Source organism: Bufo bufo, chromosome 6, assembly GCF_905171765.1.
Source record: "Bufo bufo chromosome 6, aBufBuf1.1, whole genome shotgun sequence".
In the NCBI taxonomy this organism is placed as follows: domain Eukaryota; kingdom Metazoa; phylum Chordata; class Amphibia; order Anura; family Bufonidae; genus Bufo; species Bufo bufo.
This window is the reverse complement of record NC_053394.1, coordinates 372,823,467-372,849,259: the sequence shown is the minus strand read 5'-3', so window position 1 is coordinate 372,849,259 and position 25,793 is coordinate 372,823,467. Positions and strand designations below refer to the sequence as shown.

The 25,793-nt window shown below is 45.4% G+C and overlaps 1 protein-coding gene across 1 annotated transcript in view; it reads left to right on the top strand.

Annotated features, from left to right (window-relative positions):
• TOM1L1 (target of myb1 like 1 membrane trafficking protein) overlaps positions 1-25,213 on the top strand; it is a 99,128-nt gene extending 73,915 nt beyond the window's left edge. The window contains exons 8-16 of the mRNA XM_040437018.1: positions 389-522; positions 2,531-2,585; positions 3,408-3,567; positions 15,049-15,145; positions 16,832-16,892; positions 18,433-18,670; positions 19,353-19,425; positions 21,371-21,441; positions 24,706-25,213. Coding sequence (XP_040292952.1) covers positions 389-522; positions 2,531-2,585; positions 3,408-3,567; positions 15,049-15,145; positions 16,832-16,892; positions 18,433-18,670; positions 19,353-19,425; positions 21,371-21,428 — 876 coding nt within the window. The 3' untranslated portion in view covers positions 21,429-21,441; positions 24,706-25,213. The remainder of the gene's footprint in view (positions 1-388; positions 523-2,530; positions 2,586-3,407; positions 3,568-15,048; positions 15,146-16,831; positions 16,893-18,432; positions 18,671-19,352; positions 19,426-21,370; positions 21,442-24,705) is intronic.
• Positions 25,214-25,793: the final 580 nt, after the last annotated feature.

Sequence of the window (25,793 nt, the reverse complement as noted above, 5' to 3'; positions counted from 1 at the left end):
GCAGCTACACTGCAAAGGAAAATTCAACATAGAGTGTAACATCCCTTTAAAACGCCCTTCTCTCACATCTATTCCTTTTGCATTATCCCCCATCCAGCAATCTCCTGATTTCCTCTCCTCCTTTCATCCTCCTCGTTCCTCTCGCTCCGCAGGCACATTTCTTATCTCTTATGATGGCGCTCTTCTCGGTAACAATGTGGGAAGCGCGCTCTCTTATTAACACCCAGTCCCCGCCATTACCTGTAGATCAATGGCAGTGGCACTGCTCTGTCAGCTTCCGCGTCGGTGCCTCCAGGCTCTACAAATGAGAGGAGGCAGCCTGCGCCGTCAGCAGACAGTACTTACCTCAGCGACATGTCCCTCATTAATGGCTGCACCTCATTGACAGGAGCTGGAGAAGGCGTGCCGGGAAATGCAAGCCAGGATCTTAAAACTCTTGGAAATTGTCCAAAACGAGGACGTGATCATTGAACTGGTGCAAGTCAATGATGACCTGAATAATATATTCCTGAGACACAGCAGGTAACGCGTTTCCGTTCATATTCTTCTCCTTCCTTCAACTCAGAGATATCGATATCGCTACCATATGGGTCGAATAGTCCCGTATTCACACCACCGGGACATCCCGAGAGCGAGGTTCTCCGAGTCACCTCTCTGAGTGGAGCGGTAGGGCGCATGTAGGTCCATTGCTCTACTTACTTCTGTGGATCTGGGAGCGGTGACTACATCAGTCCCATAGAGGTGAATGGAACGGTGGATCCACACGCGTACTACAGCTCCATTCACATGGGGATCACCTGGGGTCCCAGCAATTGGATCCCCCCCAAAAAATGATATTTAGCACCTATCCTCTAAATTGGTGATGAATATGTTTTCTGGGATACTCCTTTAAGGGAGTCGGCCACCTTTTTAGGGGGTCTTGGCAACCCCTTCTCTTGGCCGGACCTGCAAAAGGGAAGCATAGTTACCTGCTCCCCGCCGCTGGGTCCTGGCTCCCCATCCTCGGCTACTTCGCTTGGGTCCCCTGCTGTCAACATTCGCTTTGACGCTGCTGCATCCAATGACTGGCCGCAGCAGTGAACTGCTCCCCTTGCGTCAGGTCAGTTTGTCATGTGACACAACGGGGCAGGACACCTGCTGTGGCCAGTGATGGGCAGCAGCAGCGTCAAAGCGGATGTCGATAGCAGAGGCCCCAAGCGACGCAGCTAAGGACGCAGAGCGAAGTAGCCAGGACCCAGAGTATTTCAACCCTCCCAAAAAAAGGCGGCCAATCCCTTTAATATAGTATAGAGAGGATCAACCGCCTCTTCTGAAATGTGGGTTTTACTCAGGGCCAGCGTCAGCACCCGGCATACCTGGCATGCCAAGGAAGGGGCTGGGTCAGTCCAGCTCTCAGAGGGGGGCTGGGCCGGCTGCTATGAGCGCTTCCATCAATACATATGGAAACGCTCATTGCCGGAGCACAGGGGAGCTGGCGGTCCCTTCATTCACTAACCGCAGCTCCTTCTCTCCTCCAGGCCCGGCCCAGTGGTGACATTGTGACGTGTGTCTCACTGCTGCAGCGGGCCGGAGGAGAGAAGGAGCGCAGGGAGATGAGCTGCGGTTCGTGAATGAAAGGACCGCCGGCTCCTCTGCACTTCAGCAATGATAGGTATGTGAGGGGGCCACTGGGAGGTCATTATACTGTGTGAGGACCCCTTACACAGTATAATGAACCCCATTCCCCCTACACACAGTATAATGATCCCCAATGACTCCCCCATACAGTATAATGACCCCCAGTGCCCCCTGCATACAGTATGACCCCCAGTGAGGGGGCCACTGGGGGTCATTATACTGTATGGGGGTCACTGGGAGTCATTGTACTGAATGAGGGCTCTGGGGGTCATTATACTGTATGGGGGGTCATTGATATTTGATACATTTCCCGCACCAAAATCTGCACAGAATCCGATTTCCCTCCTGTGTGACCTATGGTGGGTATTTCCCAGCAGCGGATGAGCAGCATATTACGGCACATTAACCCCTATACAGTGAAGGGGTGAAATTCACAGTGAAAATCCGCAGCATGCTTGTTTGTCTGCACAGGAAATTTCCGCTAGATGTGGATGCAGTGTACCGTAATTTGCTGCGGATTCGCCACACAGAAAATCTACACCACATCTGCCAGGTCCGAACTTGGTCTATGCGCCTAGGTACAACCTCGGCAGCCCGTGGTCGGAGCTGCCGTAGATCTCTGTCTTCATTTACACCAGAAAACTGGCATAAATGAAGATAAATTTGTTGTGCCTGCTGGCCCCGCCCCATCTCTGCCCTGACCACACCCCTTTTCAGGAAAGTGATGAGGGAGGAGTAGATTTAGACACAATGACATCTTAAAAGTTGCAAATGTGAGGCTTGTGACTTTTTTCATGCCAGACAAGTGGCTTCGGGGGGTGATAAATTCCCCCCAACACCCCTCCCCCACCCATGTGTCTAAAAAAAGTTTAGTAACTTTATATATATATAAACCGTTTATTGCCTATTTCAGGTTCTTACGCAACAGAAGTAACCAGGTGACCAATGACAGACAGGACCATGGCGTGGTAAGGGGTTATTTTTGTTTCGATCATGTCTATTTGCACATACATTACGGGTCATGTGGGGGTCAGTTGAGGGCGGGGTAAATACTGTAACTGGGGGTGTAAGGGTGCATTCACACGACCATATAAATGGATCCGCATCCGTTCCGCAAATTTGCGGAACGGGTGCGGACCCGTTCATTTCAATGTGGCCGCAAAAGATGCGGACAGCACACCGTGTGCTGTCCGCATCCGTTGTTCCGTTCCGTGGCCCCGCAAAAAAGATACGCTTGGGCATTCTCTAGATAGCGCCGGCCATGTGCAGGGATCCGTGTTTTGCGGATCCGCAATTTGCGGACCGCAAAGCACCTTACGGTCGTGTGAATGCACCCTTAGGCTGTGTTCACACGTTGCTTTTGTATTGTGTTTTCTGCTCTGTGCCATCTTCCCCGAGGTTCTGCACAGATCAAACTGTGATGGAACAGCAATGTGTGAACACAGCCTAAAGGGGTCGTCTCCCCCCAGCTGATCCCGAGGGTCTTAGGTTTTAAAGCCCGGTATTAGCTATCGTGGGGGGGGGGGGGGGGTAATGCTTCCATCTACTGTGTAGTAGATGTTCCGGGGGGCGCCGCTCATCTCCCCAGCTTTAATATGCCAGCACCAGAAACTACACATGGAGACTTCTGTGTAGTGTCCGGCACCAGCAGCTGCCAGAAATGGCTGAATGGTGGGGGTGTTGTTTGTCAGACCCCCACTGATCTTATATTGATGACAGATCCTGAGGATGCGCCATCAATATCTACGTCCCAGAAAACCCCTTAAATCGAATTTACATTCTTCTTACAGATTGGAAAGAATCAGCCTTCAGCACCTTCCAGTGAACTCATTGAACTTGACCTTGACCCAATGCCGACCACACATGACCAGACTAATGGCTACCCTCCACCTGCCGCCACTGTTCCTGTTTCGGTGCCAAATGTCCATCCACAGCAAGCCCCCAATATCGGTAACGTCTTTGTTTGGTCTTGACGCCTAAATCCTAAAAACCAATTGTGAATCCTGAATTACCAGGAGGGTTCTCTGTTCTAGATCCTCATCTATTTGGTTGGTTGGACACCTGTCCATTCATCCCGTGGTCTGAGGGCGCTATGCAGTACTTGACTTTCCGTATTTTGGCGCTGTAGGGGAACTGAACACTTCCTGTGCAGATAAAAGTTGATTGCTGAGGCTACAGCAGTAGGACGCCCCATGCTTCTGTCCAAGAGAGGCCAGGAACAGCGCGCGGCTATCTCTAGAAGTCCCATAGAGATGAATAGAGCGGCAATGCTCATGCATGGCCATAGCGCCGCTCACCCCAGAAAATCATGATTGGTGGGGGGTACCAGTGGCTGGACCCATCCAATCAAATACTTTTCACCTATCCTTTGAATAGATGATGAGCTCTTTTGTTGGAACAGCCCCATGATCCCCCTTAGCCCTCAGGTCAGACCTTCTACAACATAAAGCTTCTTTGGCAATGTCATTGATGTCTCAGGCATGCCGTCAGGTGAGGACATGAATGTTCTTATTTAACGTCTATATGACCGCCCGCAGTCTTTTGACATCGCAGCATTAGGGTCAGGTTTCTTAGTAACATAGCAACATAGTACATAAGGCCAAAAAAAGACATCTGTCCATCCAGTTCGGCCTGTTATCCTGCAAGAGGAAGGCAAAAAAAAAAAAAACTGAGGTAGAAGCCTATTTTATTCACTTTAGGGAAAAAAAATTCCTTCCCGACTCCAATCAGGCAATCAGAATAACTCCCTGGATCAACGACCCCTCTCTAGTAGCTATAGCCTTTAATATTATTACACTCCAGAAATACATCCAGGCCCCTCTTGAATTCCTTTATTGTACTCACCATCACCTTCTCCTCAGGCAGAGAGTTCCATAGTCCACATCTATTTTTTTCCATATAGTTTTTCAGCGCTTCCTCGCTACCCTCCTGTTTTAGTCATTTAAATGCATTATTTTTGTCATTTATTGCTTTCTTTGCATTTCTATTTATCCACATTGGTTTTCTCTTGTTCCTTAACCTTTTATTCCCATAAGATATGTACCTCTCACAATTAGATTTTAGGATGCTTTTAAAAATGTCCCATTTTGTGGCTGTATTTTTATTTTTGAGGACTTTGTCCCAGTTAGTTAGGCCTATGGCCTCTCTTAGTTGGCTAAATTTAGCTTTTTTGAAGTTTGGTATTTTTGTTCCTCCCTGTAGAAACGCTCTTTTGAATGATAATTGGAAGGTTATTACTTTATGGTCACTATTTCCCAGGTGTCCCCCAACCTGCACATCTGTTGTTCTGTCAGGCCTATTGGTTAATACTAAGTCCAGTATGGCCGTCCCTCTAGTCGGGTCCTGAACCAGTTGGAAAAGGTAATGGTCTTTGGTTATTGCCAAGAACCTGTTTCCTTTATGAGATGTATGCAGTACGCAGCCCTGCAGGGTGAGCGAATGTGAGGTCACGGTTAATAGGCAAAACGAGGGTTGCTCTTGGTACTCACAGTTTTTATATACCCTGGGCAGGCGTACAGCAGTGATGGAGAGGTTGGCACATGGATCCTCTGGGGCAATCTCTGTGTATAGGGACAGGGCCAGGTGGTAGGTGAGGTGCCCTAGGTGTTGTAGGTTTAGTTTGCCTGTGGCAAGATCCCTTAAAGTTCGTGACGCCAGTGCCGGTAACGGTGGCACACCGATTTGTTGAAGTAATAATTGAGGAACACACGTTGCAGTGAACCAAAACGTCCTTTTACTGAACAGTTTAACTATTTACAGTCTTTAGGCAGTTCCTCATGTAAAAGGGTTGTGACAGGCAGGCTTGATATCAAATGGCAGGCAATGGTCTTGCAAGATACTCAGAGGGTTAAACACTTACAGATCAGGCTGCACTTTTCCTCAGGATCCTGTCTGTCTTTCTCCAAGGCCCGTATGCCCTATTGCTGGCTTTATCCTTTGGTAGGGAAAACTTCCTCTAGTATATGTCTCCTTGCTGTGAATATATCCTTCTGCCCTTCAGCTCTCTCTGTTTGGCTGGAATAAACTTGGCTCTACACTGTACTTTTATAGGAACTTGGTTTCTCAGGAGGCAGACTCTTCTCCTGGTGCAACTTCTGAGCTTCTTTTGCTCAGGAACATCAGGCAGGCTAGACTGTACTCACTAACCTCCTGGAATATACTGCACTGACCCTTTCCTGTCTGGGCCTAACTATATATACTAGGGGGTGCCCTAGCTCCCTCTACAGCTTGGGAGGAGAAACTACACCCCTAACAGGCCTGGTACACAGGAATTAACATGGCATTACAATGCAATACAAAACACCATTCTCTCACAGGAGGTGGGAGCAACATAACCCTTAGTAGTGCCCACCTTTTCGTAGTGGGACACTACATGTACAGCTTTCAGTTTCCCAGTCTATATCTGGGTAGTTGAAGTCCCCCATAATAACCACCTCATTATGATTTGCTGCCTCGTCTATCTCGTTTAGTAGTAGATTTTCTGTGGACTCTGGTATATTAGGTGGTTTATAATAAACTCCTATTAGTATTTTATTATTGTTTTTGCCTCCATGTATTTCTACCCACAGTGACTCCACATGTTCATGGCCCTCACTTATATCTTCTTGGACTGTAGGCTTTAGACAGGACTTTACATAAAGGCAAACCCCTCCCCCTCTCCGGTTTTGACGATCCTTTCTTAACAGACTGTAACCTTGTACATTAACTGCCCAGTCATAGCCATCATCCAGCCATGTCTCAGTTATTCCCACTATGTCATAGTCCTCCTCACACATCACTAATTCCAGTTCACCAGTTTTATTAGTCAGGCTTCTGGCATTAGTATACATACATCTGAGAGGTTTATGTATATTTTTTACCCTACACCTTTCCTTCTGAACTGTTCTAGTCCCTCCTTCCATTCCTCCCCCAGTCCCACTACCTTGCCCCCGGTCTCTATCTGCACTATCTTCCCCTCCTATAACGTAATTACCCTCCCCCAGTCCCTAGTTTAAACACTCCTCCAACCTTCTAGCCATCTTCTCCCCCAACACAGCTGCCCCTTCCCCATTGAGGTGCAGCCCGTCCCTACGATAGAGCCTGTAGCCGATAGAGAAGTCGGCCCAGTTCTCCAGGAACCCAAACCCCTCCATCCTACACCAGTTCTTGAGCCACTTGTTAACCTCCCGCTGCCTTTCTTGTGTGGCCCGTGGTACAGGTAGTATTTCGGACAATACTACCTTTGAGGTCCTTACCCTAAGCTTTTGACCTAAATCCCTACCTATAACTTTGTCATTGGTTCCGATAAGGACCATGACTGCTGGATCTTCTCCAGCCCCTCCCAGTAATCGGTCAACCCGATCTGCGATGTGTTGAACTCTGAGTGGTAATGTTTTTATAATGAGCCCCGCTCTGCGTGAAGCCAGTTCGCCCATGACAGCACACGACATGGAGGAGCTTAAGAGAAAACTCGTCCATGGCTTTATTCTAACTGCACATGCGCTGCTTTTCCTAATAAGGGCAGCGCATGCCCTGGCGCGCTCCCTGCTCCGACTCTGTCTCTACAACCGGCTTATTCCTGTCAGAGTTCGGAGCGGGAAGAAAAGTAAGTGCGCGCCAGTGGCAGGGGCAGACTGGGCATACGCTGCTCTTATTAGGAAAAGCAGCGCATGTGCAGTTAGAATAAAGCCATGGACGAGTTTTCTCTAAAGCTCCTCCATGTCGCGTGCAGAGCGGGGCTGAGGGGGCGGGGCTCATTATTAAAACATTACCATTCAGATTTTTTTTATAAAGTATATTAGGAAACTCTGTTTTACCCTACCTCCCACTATATAGTTGAAAATACTTAGAGTGGCCAACCCCTTTAAATTGACCCTTAAATTGATCCGTTTTTTGCGGATCCACAATCTGCGGACCACAAAAAACGACACAGTCGTGTGAACAAGCCCTAATTCTGTGCATGTGAGAATCTTAGCAGAGGTGACTAGGATCTTAAAGAACTACATTCCCATCCTCCTCGTATAGCTAATCAATGGAGTTGTATGCGTGCCAGATAATTGGGCCCCTTAGGGCAGGGAGCGGGTGTACACATGCTGAGCTTGCTTGGAGCTGGGAGCGTGATCAGACATCACACACGTGTCACATTGCAGCGTGTACGTTCCTTGTAATTGTCACATTGTGGAGAATCTACAAATGGCTGTCACCGAGTATCTAATGGAACAAGGACGACGTACAGCGGGCGTGATACCGACAACCGGAGCGTGCGGCGCAACAAGATAGAGAGGAACATAAAGTTCCAGCAGGCTGAATTAAAGGGCATCTGTCAGCAGTTTTGCACCTACGACACTGGCTGACCTATTACATGTGCACTTAGCAGCTGAAGACATCTGTGTTGGTCCCATGTTCATATGTGCCTGCATTACTGAGAAAAATGATGTTTTAAGGGCGTTGCCATTACACCTAGAGGCTCTGCTCTCTCTGCAACTGCCCTGCCCTCTCCACTTTGATTGACAGGGCCAGGTGTGATGACATTTCCATTGCATGGTCCTGTCAATCAGAGTGCGCAACAGTTGCAGAGAGAACTGAGCCTCTAGGTGCAACAGCAACGCCCCCGTTGCTCCTTGATGCTCATTTGCATAGAGGCTCCACTTCCTTCCTATAATTCATCAGTATTTAAGCCCCAGACAACCCCTTTAAAGAGGACCCTCCTAACCGGTTTTACTAACTAATTGCATTTATCTTTTCTAGTAACTGTATGTCGTGTTTTTCCTCTATTATTCCTATTAGACGTTTATGGATGGGCGTTACCATTCCCTCTTATAAGAGGGGTAAAGGGGTGTCCCGTTTCCCAGTCTGATACTGGCAGCCCTGATTGGACAGTGTCAGACCGTGCAGGGACACGCCCTCAACTTGTAACACCCAGTCCTAAATCTCTAGTAGGAATAATAGAGAAACATCACAATATATAGAGATAAGAATAGATGCTCTAGAATTGTCATTTAGAATACAATCTACTAAAACAGACGTCAGGATGGGTGAGCGATCTGTTTAAGGCTGGCCACACACATTAGACAGCGGCAAGCACTCGGACCAGAGCTTTCTCTCCTGACACAAGCCGAACATGCACGTGTTTAGTGCCATTGCTGGGCCCGGACGTCATCTGGTACCTAAGGTGACAAACACTATCACTGATACAGTGTCTTGTGAGGAATCAGTGTAAGACGTATGGCTGATTCCTTCTGGTACCTAATGAGTTAAGATGGATCACAATCTCAGCTCTGCTACATCTGTGACTATTACACCCCTCACAATGACCGGCTTGGCTTCTTTAACCCCCCTCCACTTGTCGTGCACGTTCCTATTGATCCACCTGAGTGAGTACTGAGGCGGAATAACAGCACCCACCTCCCCGCATGGCGTGTTCTCCACCGCCATGTCCGCCTCACTGCTCGTATCCATCAGAAATACAAGAAAACAAGTGAGCGATCCTGGTCTTGTAGCGTGCGGATATTCATCCTGGACCATGAGGTTCCTCAGCCCGGCAGACACAACATCACAAAGACCTGATCCCCCAGACACAGGCGAGTGCAGTGTCTGAATAATACCGCCATACAGCGCACAGATACTACTTGTGTCTGAATAATACCGCCATACAGCGCACAGATACCACCCCTGTCTCAATAATACCGCTATATAGTGCACAGGTAATACCCCTGTGTCTGAATAATACTGCCATATAGTGCACAGATAATACCCGTGTCTGAATAATACCGCCATACAGCACACAGATATTAGCTGTGTCTGAATAATACCACCATACAGCGCACAGATACTACCCCTGTGTCTGAATATTACCGCCATACAGTGCAAGGCACTACCCCTGTGTATGAAGACCGCTATACAGTGCAAGGCACTACCCCTGTGTCTGAATAAAACTGCCATATTGTGCACAAATACCACCCATGTGTCTGAATAATACCGGCATACAGCGCACAGATACCACCCCTGTGTCTGAATAATACCGCCATACAGCGCACAGATACTACTTGTGTCTGAATAATACCGCCATACAGCGCACAGATACTACTTGTGTCTTAATAATACCAGCATACAGCGCACAGATACCACCCCTGTGTCTGAATAATACCGCCATACAGGGCACAGATACTACTTGTGTCTGAATAATACCGCCATACAGTGCACAGATAGCACCCCTCTGTCTCAATAATACCGCCATATAGTGCACAGATAATACCCCTGTGTCTGAATAATACCACTATACAGTGAACAGATACCACCCCTTTGTCTCAATAATACCGCCATACAGCGCACAGATACCACCCCTGTGTCTCAATAATACTGCCATGCAGCGCACAGATACCACCCCTGTGTCTGAATAATACCGCCATACAGCGCACAGATACTACTTGTGTCTGAATAATACCGCCATACAGCGCACAGATACCACCCCTGTGTCTCAATAATACCGCTATATAGTGCACAGGTAATACCCCTGTGTCTGAATAATACCACCATATAGTGCACAGATAATACCCGTGTCTGAATAATACCGCCATACAGCACACAGATATTAGCCGTGTCTGAATAATACCACCATACAGCGCACAGATACTACCCCTGTGTCTGAATATTACCGCCATACAGTGCAAGGCACTACCCCTGTGTATGAAGACCGCTATACAGTGCAAGGCACTACCCCTGTGTATGAAGACCGCTATACAGTGCAAGGCACTACCCCTGTGTCTGAATAAAACTGCCATATTGTGCACAAATACCACCCATGTGTCTGAATAATGCCACCATACAGCGCACAGATACTACTCCTGTGTCTCAATAATATCATCATACAGTGCACAGATACCACCCCTGTGACTGAATAATACTGCCATACAGCGCACAGATACCACCCCTGTGTCTGAATAATACCGTTTTACAGTGAACAGATAGTACCTCTGTGTCTAAATAATACCACCATACAGCGCACAGATACCACCCCTGTGTCTGAATAATACAGTTTTACAGTGAACAGATAGTACCTCTGTGTCTAAATAATACCGCCATACAGTGCACAGATACCACCCCGTGTCTAAATAATACCACCATACAGTGCACAGATGCCACCCGTGTCTGAATAATACCACCATATAGTGCACAGACACTACCCATGTCTGAATATTACCGCCATACAGTGCAAGGCACTACCCCTGTGTATGAAGACCGCTATACAGTGCAAGGCACTACCCCTGTGTCTGAATAATACTGCCATATTGTGCACACATACCACCCCTGTGTCTGAATAATACTGTTTTACGGTGAACAGATAGTACCCCTGTGTCTAAATAATACCACCATACAGTGCACTGATACTACTTCTGTGTCTGAATAATACCACCGTCACAGTGCACAGATACCACCCGTGTCTAAATAATACCAACATATAGTGCACAGATACTGGCCCTCTATCTAAATAATACTATTATACAGTGCACAGATATTACACCTGTATCTAAATAATACTACCATACAGTGCACAGATACTATTCCTCTGCCTGAATAACACCACCATAGAGTGCACAGATACTACCAAATAATACTGCAATACACTATCCAAAAAATACCCTATATTGAAATGCTGCCATACATTGCCCTGATAGTACATTTGTATCTAAATAATACCGCTATACAGTGCCCAGACACTACTCCTGCATTTAAATAATACTGCCATGCAGTATACAGACAATACCCTGTATCTAAATACTGCCATACAGTGCCTTGATACTACCCTTGTATCTAAATAATACCACCATACAGTGTTTAGATAATAACCTTGTGTCTAAATAATACTGTCATACAGTATGCAAATACCCATGTATCTAAATACCACTATACAGTGCACAGATATAACCCCTGTGTCTATATAATATCACCATATAGTGCACAGATACTAGCTCTATGTCTGTATAACACTGCCATATAGTGCACAGATACTACTCCTGTATCTAAATAATACTGCCATACAGTATGCAGATTATTTCCATGTATCTAAATATCACCATATAGTGCACAGATACAACCCCTATTTTTGAATAATACTGCCATACAGTACCCAAATGCTACCCGTGCCCTGATACTACCCTTGTATCTAAATAATATTACCATACAGTGTCCAGATAATAACCTTGTGTCTAAATAATACTGCCATACAGTATGCAGATAATACCCATGTATCTAAATGTCATACACTACATACGGTAGATAAGGATGTTTTGCAGCACCTATTGGAGGTCGCATGATCTAGGATCCAAGGTGGTCGAGCCTCAGCAGCAGGAGGCTCCCTAACTCCCAGACCTTCACCAATATCATGTTCTGCTTACGCCCGCAGACATAACCAATACTGACAGAAGGGCTTACAGCGGTCATTGAAAACTTCACAATCAAAATGTCAACGCAAAAAGGCACAGTGGTTTCAGGGTTAATCACAAACAGATCTAGCGCTGTACATTTCAGCAAGCTCAGTTCTGTAGCTGTTCAAAGAGCACCTATCAGCTGGATCAACCCTTTTAAACCAAGCATACTACCTGGGGCAGAGCTCATCCTGCTGATTAAAATGATACATGCCTTGTGGCATTCCCTAGAAAAAAAAGACTTTTATTCTTCATGCAAATGCCGGCTTCACTGCACCGAGGGGCGGGGCTAAGCCTTTCAGTGCGCCTCAGCAAATGGAGGCCACGCCTCTCAGTGCACCAAAGCCCTAATTTGCATAAAGAATACAAGTTTGTTAGTTTTTTTCTCAGGAATGCCACAACTGATTTTCACAAGACAGGTATTATGTTAATCAGCAGGATCAACCCTACCAGGCAGTATGGCTTTTTCTAATAGGGTTGACAGGTGCTCGATTTTCTTACCAAATTGCACATTATTGGTTGCCAAGAGTAGACCATAATACCTTGTTTTTTTCTGTATAGCCCAGTTATATTTCTTTAACTTGATCCATTTCCCTCCATATAATGCATATGGTATTAGAGCGCCATGGAAACTACATGTGACCCCCCGCCATATATATGTCACTGTACAGAGTAAGAAGGAGCAATATAACCTCTGTAGTCATGGTAACCAAGGTGAGCAGATCCTGTGGATCCTCTCATCATTTACATTTCTCCTTGTCTAATCCTAGAACTGGTTACCTGGGAAACATATTTAGTACTTATTATTGTTATCACCAGCAAGAGTGGACATCAGGCTCGCCACCAAGTGAGGACGTCAGGGTCCTCATCAAGGGTGGACGTCAGGGTCGCCACCAAGGGGTGGACGTCAGGGTCGCCACCAAGGGGTGGACGTCAGGGTCGCCACCAAGGGGTGGACGTCAGGGTCGCCACCAAGGGGTGGACGTCAGGGTCGCCACCAAGGGGTGGACGTCAGGGTCGCCACCAAGGGGTGGACGTCAGGGTCGCCACCAAGGGGTGGACGTCAGGGTCGCCACCAAGGGGTGGACGTCAGGGTCGCCACCAAGGGTGGACGTCAGGGTCGCCAACCAAGCGTGGACGTCAGGGACGCCAACCAAGCGTGGACGTCAGGGTCTTCACCAAAGGTGGACTTAAGGGTCACCAACCAAGAGTGGACGTCAGGGTCGCCAACAAGAAGTGTATTGATGAAACAGTTAAAGTAAAGCTCTTTAGATCTTATAGATCATTGAAACCGAAGCATTCTTAGTATTTATCTTCACATTGTATTTTTGAAAAATTACCTGGTGCATGTGTGAATGTTACCTATGCTTGTCCTTCCCCCAGGAACCCTAAAAAAAGTTATAGCCGAACCGTAGGTACATGGTCCATAAGGCTGAAAAAAGACATAGGTCCATCAAGTCCAACTTCTAATCCTGTTGTGTTGATCCAGAGGAAGGCAAAAAACCCCATGAGGCGGATGCTGATTATTCCATATTAGAGTGAAAAATTCCTTCCCGACTCCAAATCTTAGAATAAATCCCTGGATTATATGATTGGTTATGAGATAACCCCTTTAAGAAATCAATTTGCATAAAGAATACAAGTTTGTTAGTTTTTTTCTCAGGAATGCCACAACTGATTTTCACAAGACAGGTATTATGTTAATCAGCAGGATCAACCCTACTAGGCAGTATGGCTTTTTCTAATAGGGTTGATCCTTTCGGACAGGTGCTCGATTTTCTTACCAAATTGCACATTATTGGTTGCCAAGAGTAGACCATAATACCTTGTTTTTTTCTGTATAGCCCAGTTATATTTCTTTAACTTGATCCATTTCCCTCCATATAATGCATATGGTATTAGAGCGCCATGGAAACTACATGTGACCCCCCGCCATATATATGTCACTGTACAGAGTAAGAAGGAGCAATATAACCTCTGTAGTCATGGTAACCAAGGTGAGCAGAACCTGTGGATCCTCTCATCATTTACATTTCTCCTTGTCTAATCCTAGAACTGGTTACCTGGGAAACATATTTAGTACTTATTATTGTTATCACCAGCAAGAGTGGACATCAGGCTCGCCACCAAGTGTGGACGTCAGGGTCCTCATCAAGGGTGGACGTCAGGTCCTCATCAAGGGTGGACGTCAGGGTCGCCACCAAGGGTGGACGTCAGGGTCGCCACCAAGGGGTGGACGTCAGGGTCGCCATCCAAGGGGTGGACGTCAGGGTCGCCACCAAGGGTGGACGTCAGGGTCGCCAACCAAGCGTGGACGTCAGGGACGCCAACCAAGCGTGGACGTCAGGGACGCCAACCAAGCGTGGACGTCAGGGACGCCAACCAAGCGTGGACGTCAGGGACGCCAACCAAGCGTGGACGTCAGGGACGCCACTAAGAGTGTATGTCAGGGTCTTCACCAAAGGTGGACTTAAGGGTCACCAACCAAGAGTGGACGTCAGGGTCGCCAACAAGAAGTGTATTGATGAAACAGTTAAAGTAAAGCTCTTTAGATCTTATAGATCATTGAAACCGAAGCATTCTTAGTATTTATCTTCACATTGTATTTTTGAAAAATTACCTGGTGCATGTGTGAATGTTACCTATGCTTGTCCTTCCCCCAGGAACCCTAAAAAAAGTTACAGCCGAACCGTAGGTACATGGTCCATAAGGCTGAAAAAAGACATAGGTCCATCAAGTCCAACTTCTAATCCTGTTGTGTTGATCCAGAGGAAGGCAAAAAACCCCATGAGGCGGATGCTGATTATTCCATATTAGAGTGAAAAATTCCTTCCCGACTCCAAATCTTAGAATAAATCCCTGGATTATATGATTGGTTATGAGATAACCCCTTTAAGAAATCAATTCCAAATCCAAGTATTGACATCATTGGAGTTGGTGCATCGTTCCGTCGCTAGGAAGATACTGATGACATCATAAGACCATGTTATTTTTTGTCATTTATAACCAGTCTGACTTTATATCGCAGATACTGGAAGCACAGAACCTCCACCGTATGATAACAGCAGGGACCTCCTGTACCCACAGATGGACCTGATGGAACTGAGGGCGGCTGTAAATACTCCGTACGTGAAGAATGATCTCCTAGTCCTACGTCTTTGCTGGATGGACGCTCCCTTGGGCTAACATCAGTCTTAAACGCTGATCCTATCCTTATGGGGGTTGCCCATGAACAGTATTTATCACCTCACCATATAATAGGTGATAAATGTATAATCACTGGGGGTCCAACTGGAGTGACCACGAGAATGGGGGTCCCTGAGTTTTCTGTGTGAACGGAGTGGTAGTATGCATGCTACATTCACTTCTATGGGACTGGCTGAGGGAGGACTGGACTTGGCCATCTACACCAGTTCTATAGAAGTAAATGGAGTAGTGATTATGTATGTGCACTACTGCTTCATTCACACACGGGACTTGGTGACTCCAGTTTTTGAAAACATTGGGGGTCCTAAGAATCCTACATTTATCACCTATACTGTAGATAACTTCTAAAAGTTGTTGGTGGGTCAACCACTTTAAGCTGACCATACACATTCAAAGTCAACAGCTATTCCCCTCAACCTTCCCATACACATGCATGCTCAGTTTGGCCAAGCATGCGTGTGTTTTGAATGGGGGGGTAATAGGAAGTAAGAACTGGCCGACACTCCCTGTGGTGGGTTATCTTCTTGGAGAACAAAGGATCGGGCAAGTTGAAAGACGTCCAGTACACCTTAGATTTTCAGCCAGTTCACCAGTGGGACTGGCCGAGGATGTGTATGAGGATGTCCTGACAGTAGATGTCGGAGATGGAACCTACTGTGTTTCAACAATTGCTTAATCCTTTTGATCTCAGGGGGGGATAAGCTGAGGGGTCTGGCAGCGGCTAAGGCTACTTTCACACTTGAGGCAGAGTGATCCGGCAAGCAGTCCCGTCGCCGGAACTGCCTGCCAGATCCGGTAAAACGTATGACTGATCAATCTCAAAAATGCCTGATCAGTCAAAAAAAATGCATTGAAATGCCAGATCCGTCTTTTCATTGCCATCTGGAAAAACTGATCCGGCATTCCGGTATTTTGAATGCCGGGTCCGGCACTAATACATTCCTATGGAAATGTATTCAGGCAAGTCTTCAGTTTTTTGGGCCGGAGATAAAACCGTAGCATGCTGCGGTTTTATCTTTTTCCTGATCAGTCAAAAAGACTGAACTGAAGACATCCTGATGCATCCTGAACGGATTACTCTCTATTCAGAATGCATGGGGTTAACACTGATCAGTTCTTTTCCGGTAGAGAGCCCCTAGGACGGAACTCTATGCCGGAAAAGAAAAACGCTAGTGTGAAAGTACCCTTACTCCACTCTATCCACTCAGAACACATGCACACTCGGCATGTTTTTAAGGCCGGGGTCACTGCTATTTTTCCCCATTGTTCTGCTCCATTAGAGGATCCGGATTGGGCCCAAAACTGACCCAAATGGAGCCCAATCAGTTTCCCTTCAGAATCCTCTTTTTTTTTACCGGACAAAAAAGTTCTGCAAGCAGGACTTTTTCTTCTGGGCTTTTTAATGGAATCTGTGACACCGGCTCCCAGACAGAGGCTTCAGCGCAGACGGGAGCTCGCCCTTATTGGTTGACTTTGGGGGAAATATTTGCTATGGAATAAATTTAGGATCATTCATCCGATGGATTCATTCACTTAGAAATGTTATAACTTCACTGAAACTCTCGGAGAAAAATGAGCTCTTATTCTATTAACTTTCTAACCAGATTTCCGTATGGAGGTCAGAACCAGCTGCCGCCACTTCCCCTGAGAAACCTGTATGATAATGTAAGTCTAATTCATGAAACCATCCAATCACACATCTGAGGGGCACATATCTGTGATGTTTTACCATGAATCTGCATCTGACATGATGATTTGATCACATTTTTGGAATAGGTTTTTATAAAAAATTGTTGCTTCATTTAGCTTCTGCGTTTCACAGGACATAGCAAACTGCAGGAGGCCATTCACAGTGAAATCCGTCAAGGTTCGACTTTGATTTGGGCATAAGCCAGCTTACAAGATCGTTCAGGAGAAGAGAGAGAGAGGGACTGGAGATGGAGTATTCAGGGGTGCACTGCTCTCTGAGGGATTTCACTGTGGAAGGAATTCTGCAGCATGCAATGTACTGCGAAACACAGCAGAGACACCTGAGCAAACATCCCTTTATGGAGGATGGGAGAGCACAGCCCAGGCTAGTAATAACATATGTACCCAATAGAAAAAGAGAACACAACACAGAGACTGCCATCTAGCCACAAAATAATACCACCCATATAATGGCACCAAACAGCTGAAGGTCCCCCCCAGGCTATTAACGCCGCTGAGATACTCACTTCTATTGACGGTGAAGTAGTGTTGCTCTCAAAGGGGTTGTCCAGCCAGTTATATTCTTTAAAAAAAAAAAGATTCTGCATGGTGTAAAAGAATAAAGTCCAACCTGTCCTTACCGACCCCCCACCACTGGCTTCCTAGTGACCCAGCTCAGCCAGTGATTGGCTGACGGGACATTTCATGGGTGTCAAGAGGGACCAGAAAGTAGAGACCAACAGGGGACTTTGGTGGGGAACCAGTAAGGTAATTTATCACTTCGGCCTCGTGCACACAACCGTATGTATTTTGAGGTCCTCAAATAACGCATTCGCAAAATAAGGATGACATCCATGTGACATCTATGTTGCCTCCGGCTGAACAACCCCTTGAAAGTGAAGCTCCACGGGACGGTCCCTTTTTGCAGAATAGGGTTTCTCTAATATAATCTTTTTATCTACTTTAGAAACCTGAAGCAGTTCCGATAGTGATCTTAGACTGTGTTCACATGTGAGGCAAAAACTCCGGTACCTCTGTTCCTGCAGAGAATCAGAGTACCGGAATTTACCATATCTGGCATAGCCAGACATGGCCGCACACCGCCGGATCAACTTTGACTATGATGAGTCCGACGGGGATCTGGCCGCATTCTGCCATAAATTCCGGCTTTCAGCTGGACAAAAAAAAAATCCTGCATGTGCAACTTTTCGTCCAGCCAAAGCCAGCATTTATACCGGAAAGTGGCCGGATCATTGTCAGATCCTATTATAGTCAATGAGGATTTGGCGGTGCATTGCCGTTTCTGGCTATGCTGACACGGTACACTTCGGTACTCTGTTCCTCTGCCTGAACAGAGTACTAGAGTTTATGTGGCATATGTGAACATAGCCTTACAGGACTGCAGGGAATAGTTTACTGCAGCCATCCTGAGCCAGCGGTGGGTGGCAGCCTGTATTCTGTGAATGGATGTCAACATCAAGAACATCAATATATTTTATGTTTCTTCCTTGCACAGGCTCCTTATCGTCCTCCGTTCCCTCCTGCAGTACAGACTGCAGCCCCGTTCTTCCCAAGGGTTCCGGCTTCGACACCTTTTTTCCCATTTGCCCAGCATCCAGCTCCGCTCTTGCCCACAGTTCCCTTATCAACGCCTCCTTTACCTGCGGAAAGAAACTCATCTCTATTACCTGCAGTCCCGACTCTAAGTCCCACAGTTGTGCCATTACCAAAGGAACCCGCAAAGAGACCTTCAGGTACCAGCTACAAAGCAGCTTGGGTCAATGTCCATTCAAATCCTGTTGTGGGTATTAAAGGGGTTGTCCAGCTTCAGCAAGAAAACGGACAACGCTGGGACATGGGCCACAATAATAATGGAAGCATTGCTTTCCTAGAAGATCCAGTGCCGCTGCCCTAGTTATTCCCACTGATCAGCTGTTTGAAGAGGCTGTGGCACTGTGGTGAGCGCTGCAGCCTCTGTCTAGGCCGATGACGTCACATTCATTAGTCACATGGCCCATGTGCAGCTCAGTCCTATTCAAGTGAATGGGGCTGGGCTGCAATACCAAACATGACCACTATACAAGGTATGGCGCTGTGCTTGCCATACTGTCAGGAGGCCAAGTGTGCTTCAGCCCTTTCAAACAGTGGGGGTGCCAGGAGTAGGACCCCCACCGATCTGATCAATATTGCATTAACATAGAAGTGAATGGAGCGATGGACACTATTGCTTCATGCAGAGAGGGGACTCAGGGAGCTTACGTTCTCAGGATCACAGGGGTCCCAGTGGTCCGACCCCCCCCCCCCCCCAATCCAATATTTATTGCCTGTCTTGTGGATAGGCAAGAAATAAATTTGGTGGGATGACCCCTTTAAATTCTCCCAAATACACAAATCTACGTTTTTCATTCTGATTTTCCATGTCAATGTATATTTCAGACACCTGCACGCCATTGCCAAACTACTACGAGCTTTTAGAGTTTGATCCGCTCGTTGACAGTAACAAGACGGAGTAAGTACTGCTGCACAATACCTACTGCAAACGTCATCCATCACTGTCATTTCATGTGATTTATATAATATCTTTACCAGAGAAGGTGTAAAATACCAAGACTATGATCTGACTTATTTAAGAAGTATCTATTTCTTTTGAAGGGCACCTTTCAGCAGGATAAAATATATTACACCAGGTATATTATCTGCTGGGGTTGATCCTGCTGATTAAAATGATACATATCTTGTGAAAATCGGTTGTGGCATTCCTGAGAAAAAGTACTTTTATTCTTTATGCAGATTAGGGCTTCTGTATAGCAAGGGGTGTGGACAGCACTGGAAAGCTGAGGAGAGCAGAGGGGATAGGCCCCCCCTCCTCGGGGCCCTGAAGCCTTACTCCGCATAAGGAATCAAAGTCTCTTTTCTCGGGAACGCTGCAGCCGATTTGCACAAGACAGGTATCTGTCACGGAAGGTGTACAGCAAACTAAAAGACACAAAAGGAAGATCCGACTGACTGGATCCAAAACTAAGGAACCAAAGGGATAGCCCTGCAACAGACCTCGCTCTCTCCCTAACTGCTCAGCCTATGCAAAATTCTCAATGGTAGAAGATCGCATATCCTCGTACCTCGACTGTATAACCCCTGAACACCCTATAATAGTGAAGGGACACGACCACCGGCTCCCTACACTTGATACGGAGGGAGTCAGGGTCACCTGGGATCCAGCAAACAGGAAAATACAAATGAATGAACAAAACTTATCTGTAGGAGACTCAGTAGTAGCATCCAGCATGCATACACTCCGGGAAGTTGTATAAACCGCAAAGTGATGCAGTATGGGAAGGGATTTAAAGGGATGCAATCAGTGCAACTACATGACAGCTGAGAGAGGCTAACGAGATGAGGAAACTAAAGCAAAACAAAAGAAACCTCAAGTGGGAGGTTCTGAAGAACGTCTGTCAGAGCTTCTCAGATGTCTGGTGGTGACAGTATCATTTTAATCAGCAGGATCAATCCTACCAGGCAGTGTTCCTGGTTTAATAGGGTTGATTAGGAAAGTAGGAGGAATACCCCCATACACAGCAGCTGTTGGGTTTGGCCAACACTCATCTAATATGTATGCCCACCTTCACAAAGACTAACTCGGGGATCTCATCTGTCCTTGTGGGGTCAACACTAATTTTCTTCCTAATATAGTTGTAATTATACAGATATGATACGCGCAGATCCGAGATTCTCATCAGTTGTGCTGGAGCACTCTTACTATATAGAACCCTTTCCTATACGGATAATAGTACCACGTGTCCTCCACATGTAAAGCTGCTGTACTGTATATGTCAGGAGGATTTCCCGACGTACACATCCAACAGAAGTCTCCAACATATGCCACTGCATAGTAGTAAACATATACTGTGCACTGTTTTTTTTGTTCGATCAAATAGTGTAGCCTACTATTGTAATTAGTGTTTAACTGAAGGCCACAAAGTGTATTTCGATTCGAATTTCAGGGAAAATTCGATTTGCCGCGAAGCCGAATTACCTCGTGCTTCGTGGTAGCAAAGCGATTTTCCCTGAAATAGCGGTAAAAATAAATTCTGAGTGACCGCTCTAGTGATCTCCTGGTTGGATGCTACATCTCTCGCTCAGAGCAGAGGGGCGGGGCTGTGCAGCAGCTTAGTGCAGACATCACTTTACAGTAAAGCTTTGCCTCCAGTGCAATGGCAGGAGCAGAACCTGGCAGAATAAAACTTCATATACACACCTGATGAGAAAAGCTCAACAAAAAGGTACATTTATACTGCTCTGCCCCAGCCCCTGCCTAGTGCTGTCAACAGTTCAGCATAGTCAGAACTGCTGACAGCCTTCCTTTAATGGTAACTTTTACTATTTTGATTATTTTAGGTATATACGCCCTGTAGGTTACTGACCAGGGTGCTAATAATGTGTTTTCTGTCTTTCAGGGCTATCTATGAAGAAATTGATATTGCATCATGGAAAACGAAAAATAGTTCTTGCTAGTGCTCTGTGTGGGGTAATAACCCTTTTATTTCTTTTAACCCCTTAATGACCAATGACGTACTGTGTATGTCATGATGTGGTGTTAGTTACCGCATCAAAGTGTCACCACAAGTACACTTGCAGTCACAACGGCATGTAAACGGGTGTCACGGAAAGCAGAGCTGTCTAGGCACCCACCAGGGACCAATCAGCATGGTCCCTGCGTTTGAATCGCTGCGATTGGTCAGTCAGATTTGACTGACCAATCGCAGCATTCAGCAGCGAAGCTCCGATCTCCTCAGTGAGTGTTGAGGAGATCAGGGCTGCGCTGCTGTGTTGATCACCCCCCCCCCCCTCTTCTCCCCTCCCATCGGGCCACTGCTCTACTGTGGCAGCGTCCCGATGGTTACCATGGCAACTGGACACCTTACACAGGCATCCAGGCTTGCCATGGTATGTAAGCCAGACTGCAGTACACTATACAGATTGTATACAGATGTATGGTAGAGCCATCAGACCCACTGGATCTTCAAAAACCAAGTGGGTCTGAGTCAAAAGTACAAAAAAAAAAAGGAAAAAAGGAAAAAAAATATCTAACATTTTCCCATATACGCACATTTATAATTGGGTAAAAATGAAGAGAATAAAATACCCTAAACATGTTTGGTATCGCCGCATCCGTAACAACCAGCTCTATAAAAATATCACATGACCTAACCCCTCAGATGAACACTGTAAAAAAAATATATATAAAAACAGTGCCAAAAAAGAAATTTTTTGTCACCTATCATAAAAAGTGCAAAACCAAGCGATCAAAATGACGTATGCCCCCCATAATAGTACTAATCAAACCGTCATCTCATCCCGCAAAAAAATGAGACCCTACATAAGAAAATCGGCAAAAAAATAAAAAAAAGCTATGGCTCTCAGACTATGGAGACACTAAAACATTATTATTTTTTTTTTTAAATGGTATTAGTGTAAAACTTAAATAAATAAGAAAAATAATACATATTAGGTATTTCCACATCCGTAACGACCTGCTCTATAAAAATATCACATGACCTAACCCCTCAGGTGAATGCCGTAATAATAAAGAAACAAAAACCGTGCCAAAATTACAAATTTTTTGGTCACCTTGCCCCAAAAAGTGTAATAATAAATGATAAAAAAAATCCTATGTACCCAAAAATGGTACCAATAAAAACGTCAACTCTGCCTACAAAAAACAAGCTCCTGCACAAGACGATCGGCAGAAAATAAAATAAAATATGGCGTTCAAAAAATGGAGACACAAAATAAAAAAATTTCTAAAATGCTTTATGTAAAACAAACAAACAAAGGAAGTAGACATATTTGATATCATTGTGTCCGTAACAACCTGCTCTATTGCTCTATATAAATAGCACATGATCTACCCTGTCAGATGAACGTTTTAAAAAACAAAAAGTAAAAACGGTGCCAAAACATCCATTCTTTGGTTACCTTGCCTCACAAAAAACATATAGAGTGATTAAAAACCATATATACCACAAAATAGTACCAATAAAACTGTCACCTTATCCCGGTAGTTTCCAAAATGGGGTCACTTTTTGATTGCTTGTACTGTAGGGTGCATCTGGGGGGCTTCAAATGGGACATGGTGTCTAAAAACCAGTCCAGCAAAATCCGCCTTCCAAAAACCATACGGCGCTCCTTTCCTTCTGCGCCCTGCCATGTGCCCTTACATCAGTTTACATAAACAACCCACATATGGTTGTAAACTGCAGAATCAGGGTAATAAATATTGAGTTTTGTTTGGCTGTTAACCCTTCATGTGTTAAAGAAAAAAATGGATTAAAATGGAAAACCTGCCAAAAAAGAGAAATTTAGAAATTTAATCTACATTTTTCTTTAATTCTTGTGGAACACCTAAAGGGTTAACAAAGTTTGTAAAATCAGTTATGAGTAACTTGAGGGGTATAGTTTCCAAAATAGGATCATTTATGGGGGGTTTCTACTATGTAAGCCCCACAAAGTGACTACAGACCTGAACTGGTCCTTAAAAGTGGGTTTTGGAAATTTTCTTAAAAATTTTAAGAATTGCTTCTAAAATTCTAAGCCTTCTAACGTCCCAAAAAAATAAAATGACATTTACAAAATGATGCCAACATAAATTGGACATATGGGGAATGTTAAGTAATAAATATTTTATGAGGTATCACTTTCTGTTTTAAAAGCAGAGAAATTAAAATTTAGAAAATTGCTAATTTTTCAAAATTTTTGGTAAATTTGGAATTTTTCATAAATAAAGGTAAAATATATTGACTCAAATTTATGACTGTCATGAAGTACAATATGTGACGAGAAAATCTCAGAATGGCTTGGATAAATAAAAGTGTTCCAAAGTTATTACCACATAAAGTGACATGTCAGATTTTCAAAAAATAAGCCTGGTCAGGAAGGTGCAAAATGGCCCAGTCATTAAGGGGTTAAAGGGCTTATCCCTCAAAAATATCTATCACCAGTCCGTATGTATTCAGGCAGCAAACAAATGTCTCTGACTCTACACGTGAGTTCAGAAATTATTACCAGGAGGGAATCAAACTGTAGTCACATCCTTGGTACACATAAGAAACTGACCTTGTAGCTTGTACCTGGTGCCCAACCCTGCAGCACAGCGATAGAGTAGTATTGAAAATTAATTCTGCATCTTTTCACCACTAGGGGGAGCTCATTAAAAGGCTTTTCCAGAACTTAGATTTTGATGGCCGATCCTCAAGATAGGCCATCAATATCTGATCTGCTGGGGTCAGACATCCTGTACCCCCGCCAATCGGCTGCTCTGCAGTAGCTCTGGCGCCATAAGTTGGTGCGTTGTGTAGTGGACGGACCATGGAGGTGAATGGGAACATTGCTGCACTAACCAGCTCCATCCACTATGTGGTGCCAGAACTACTACAGAAGAGCTGATTGTTGAGGGCGCTGGACCACCGCTGATCAGACATCGGTGGCAATGAGCACAGTTCCGGGAATTTAATGCAATAACTTCTATATTGACAGTAAGTTCCCCCTATGGGGGCATCAGTGCCTAGAACAATTGTGAAGCCAAACGCAATCTACGGTACATATATTTAGCATTGGCCTGTTTCCAATTATACAGCAGTCCTATTGGTTGCAGCAGAGACTGTTCAGTGCAACAAACAAGTAAAAAGTGGTCACTCCTACAAGGGGGCAAATACTTTTTCCACAGCTCTACAATATGTAGAAATGGATTGAGGGGTGTATATTTCTAATTGCCCTTAACCCTCTGTGACAGGTCGTTCTCACGCTTCGGGGGATAGACAGACGGATGTAGAAGAACAATTGATTTTACCGATGCATCAGATGAACGGAACGAGCACCTACGGTGGAAGAAGGCTAACTTTCTCAAGGCTGTAAAGTGACATCATGACGACCGCGTGGGGTGGACTGGAACACCGTTTACATAGAACAGCGGTTTAATTCTGTGGTCGTAAACATGAAATCCAAGCTGAAATCTCACCCATGTCTCAAGATGTTGCTTCCACTAGCCCCTAGTGCTAAGAGGTTGCACTTCGAACTCTTTCAGCCTAATTAATTGACTACCACTAGGGGGAGGTTACTAAAGACAGATTTTATATGGCTCCTATGGAACCCAATAATTAATATAGTTTGTTCTTGAGCCTCCTCTAGTGGTGGCTGCAGGTAGCTAGAATATTATTATTTAAAGGGTAACGGTCATGTTTTCATAAAAAAAAAATACTATTTTAGCATGTTACTGCTGCAGCAGCATTATGCAATCTTTATTTACTTCACATACCACTGTTTTCCTTGAGTTTTTTCCTTAGCTACGGCTGTTTAAACATTTACAATATGAGGACCTTCTCAAGATGGCTTCTCTGCCAGTTCTGTGAGGCCAAAACTGCTTTCCCTCACTTCCCATACACCTGCTGTAGCCAGCAGCTCCCTGCCAGCCAATCAGATTGGATTACTGAGAGATACACCTCCTCACTCTGAAGCCTAATGCAGGCATGCAGTGTGAAGGACCGCCCCTGTGTCTTCTGTTTATACTAACAGGATAACAGACAAGCCCTAGCAACAGTCTTTTAAGGCAGTTTTCTCAACTCCAGTCCTCAGGACCCACCTGCCGGTCATGATTTCAGAATATCCCACAGAATGAATACCTGTGGTAAGTCCTAATGCACTGACACTAATTATATCAGCTTCTCAATACTAAGGAAAACCTGAAAACATGACCGATAGGTGGGCCCTGAGGACTGGAGTTGAACCCTGTTTTAACCCTTTCGCTACTGGCGCCATACATGTACGGCACTGGTGCGATGTGTAAACATGACGCCCGCTCGCACGTGCAGCGGGAGTCATGGC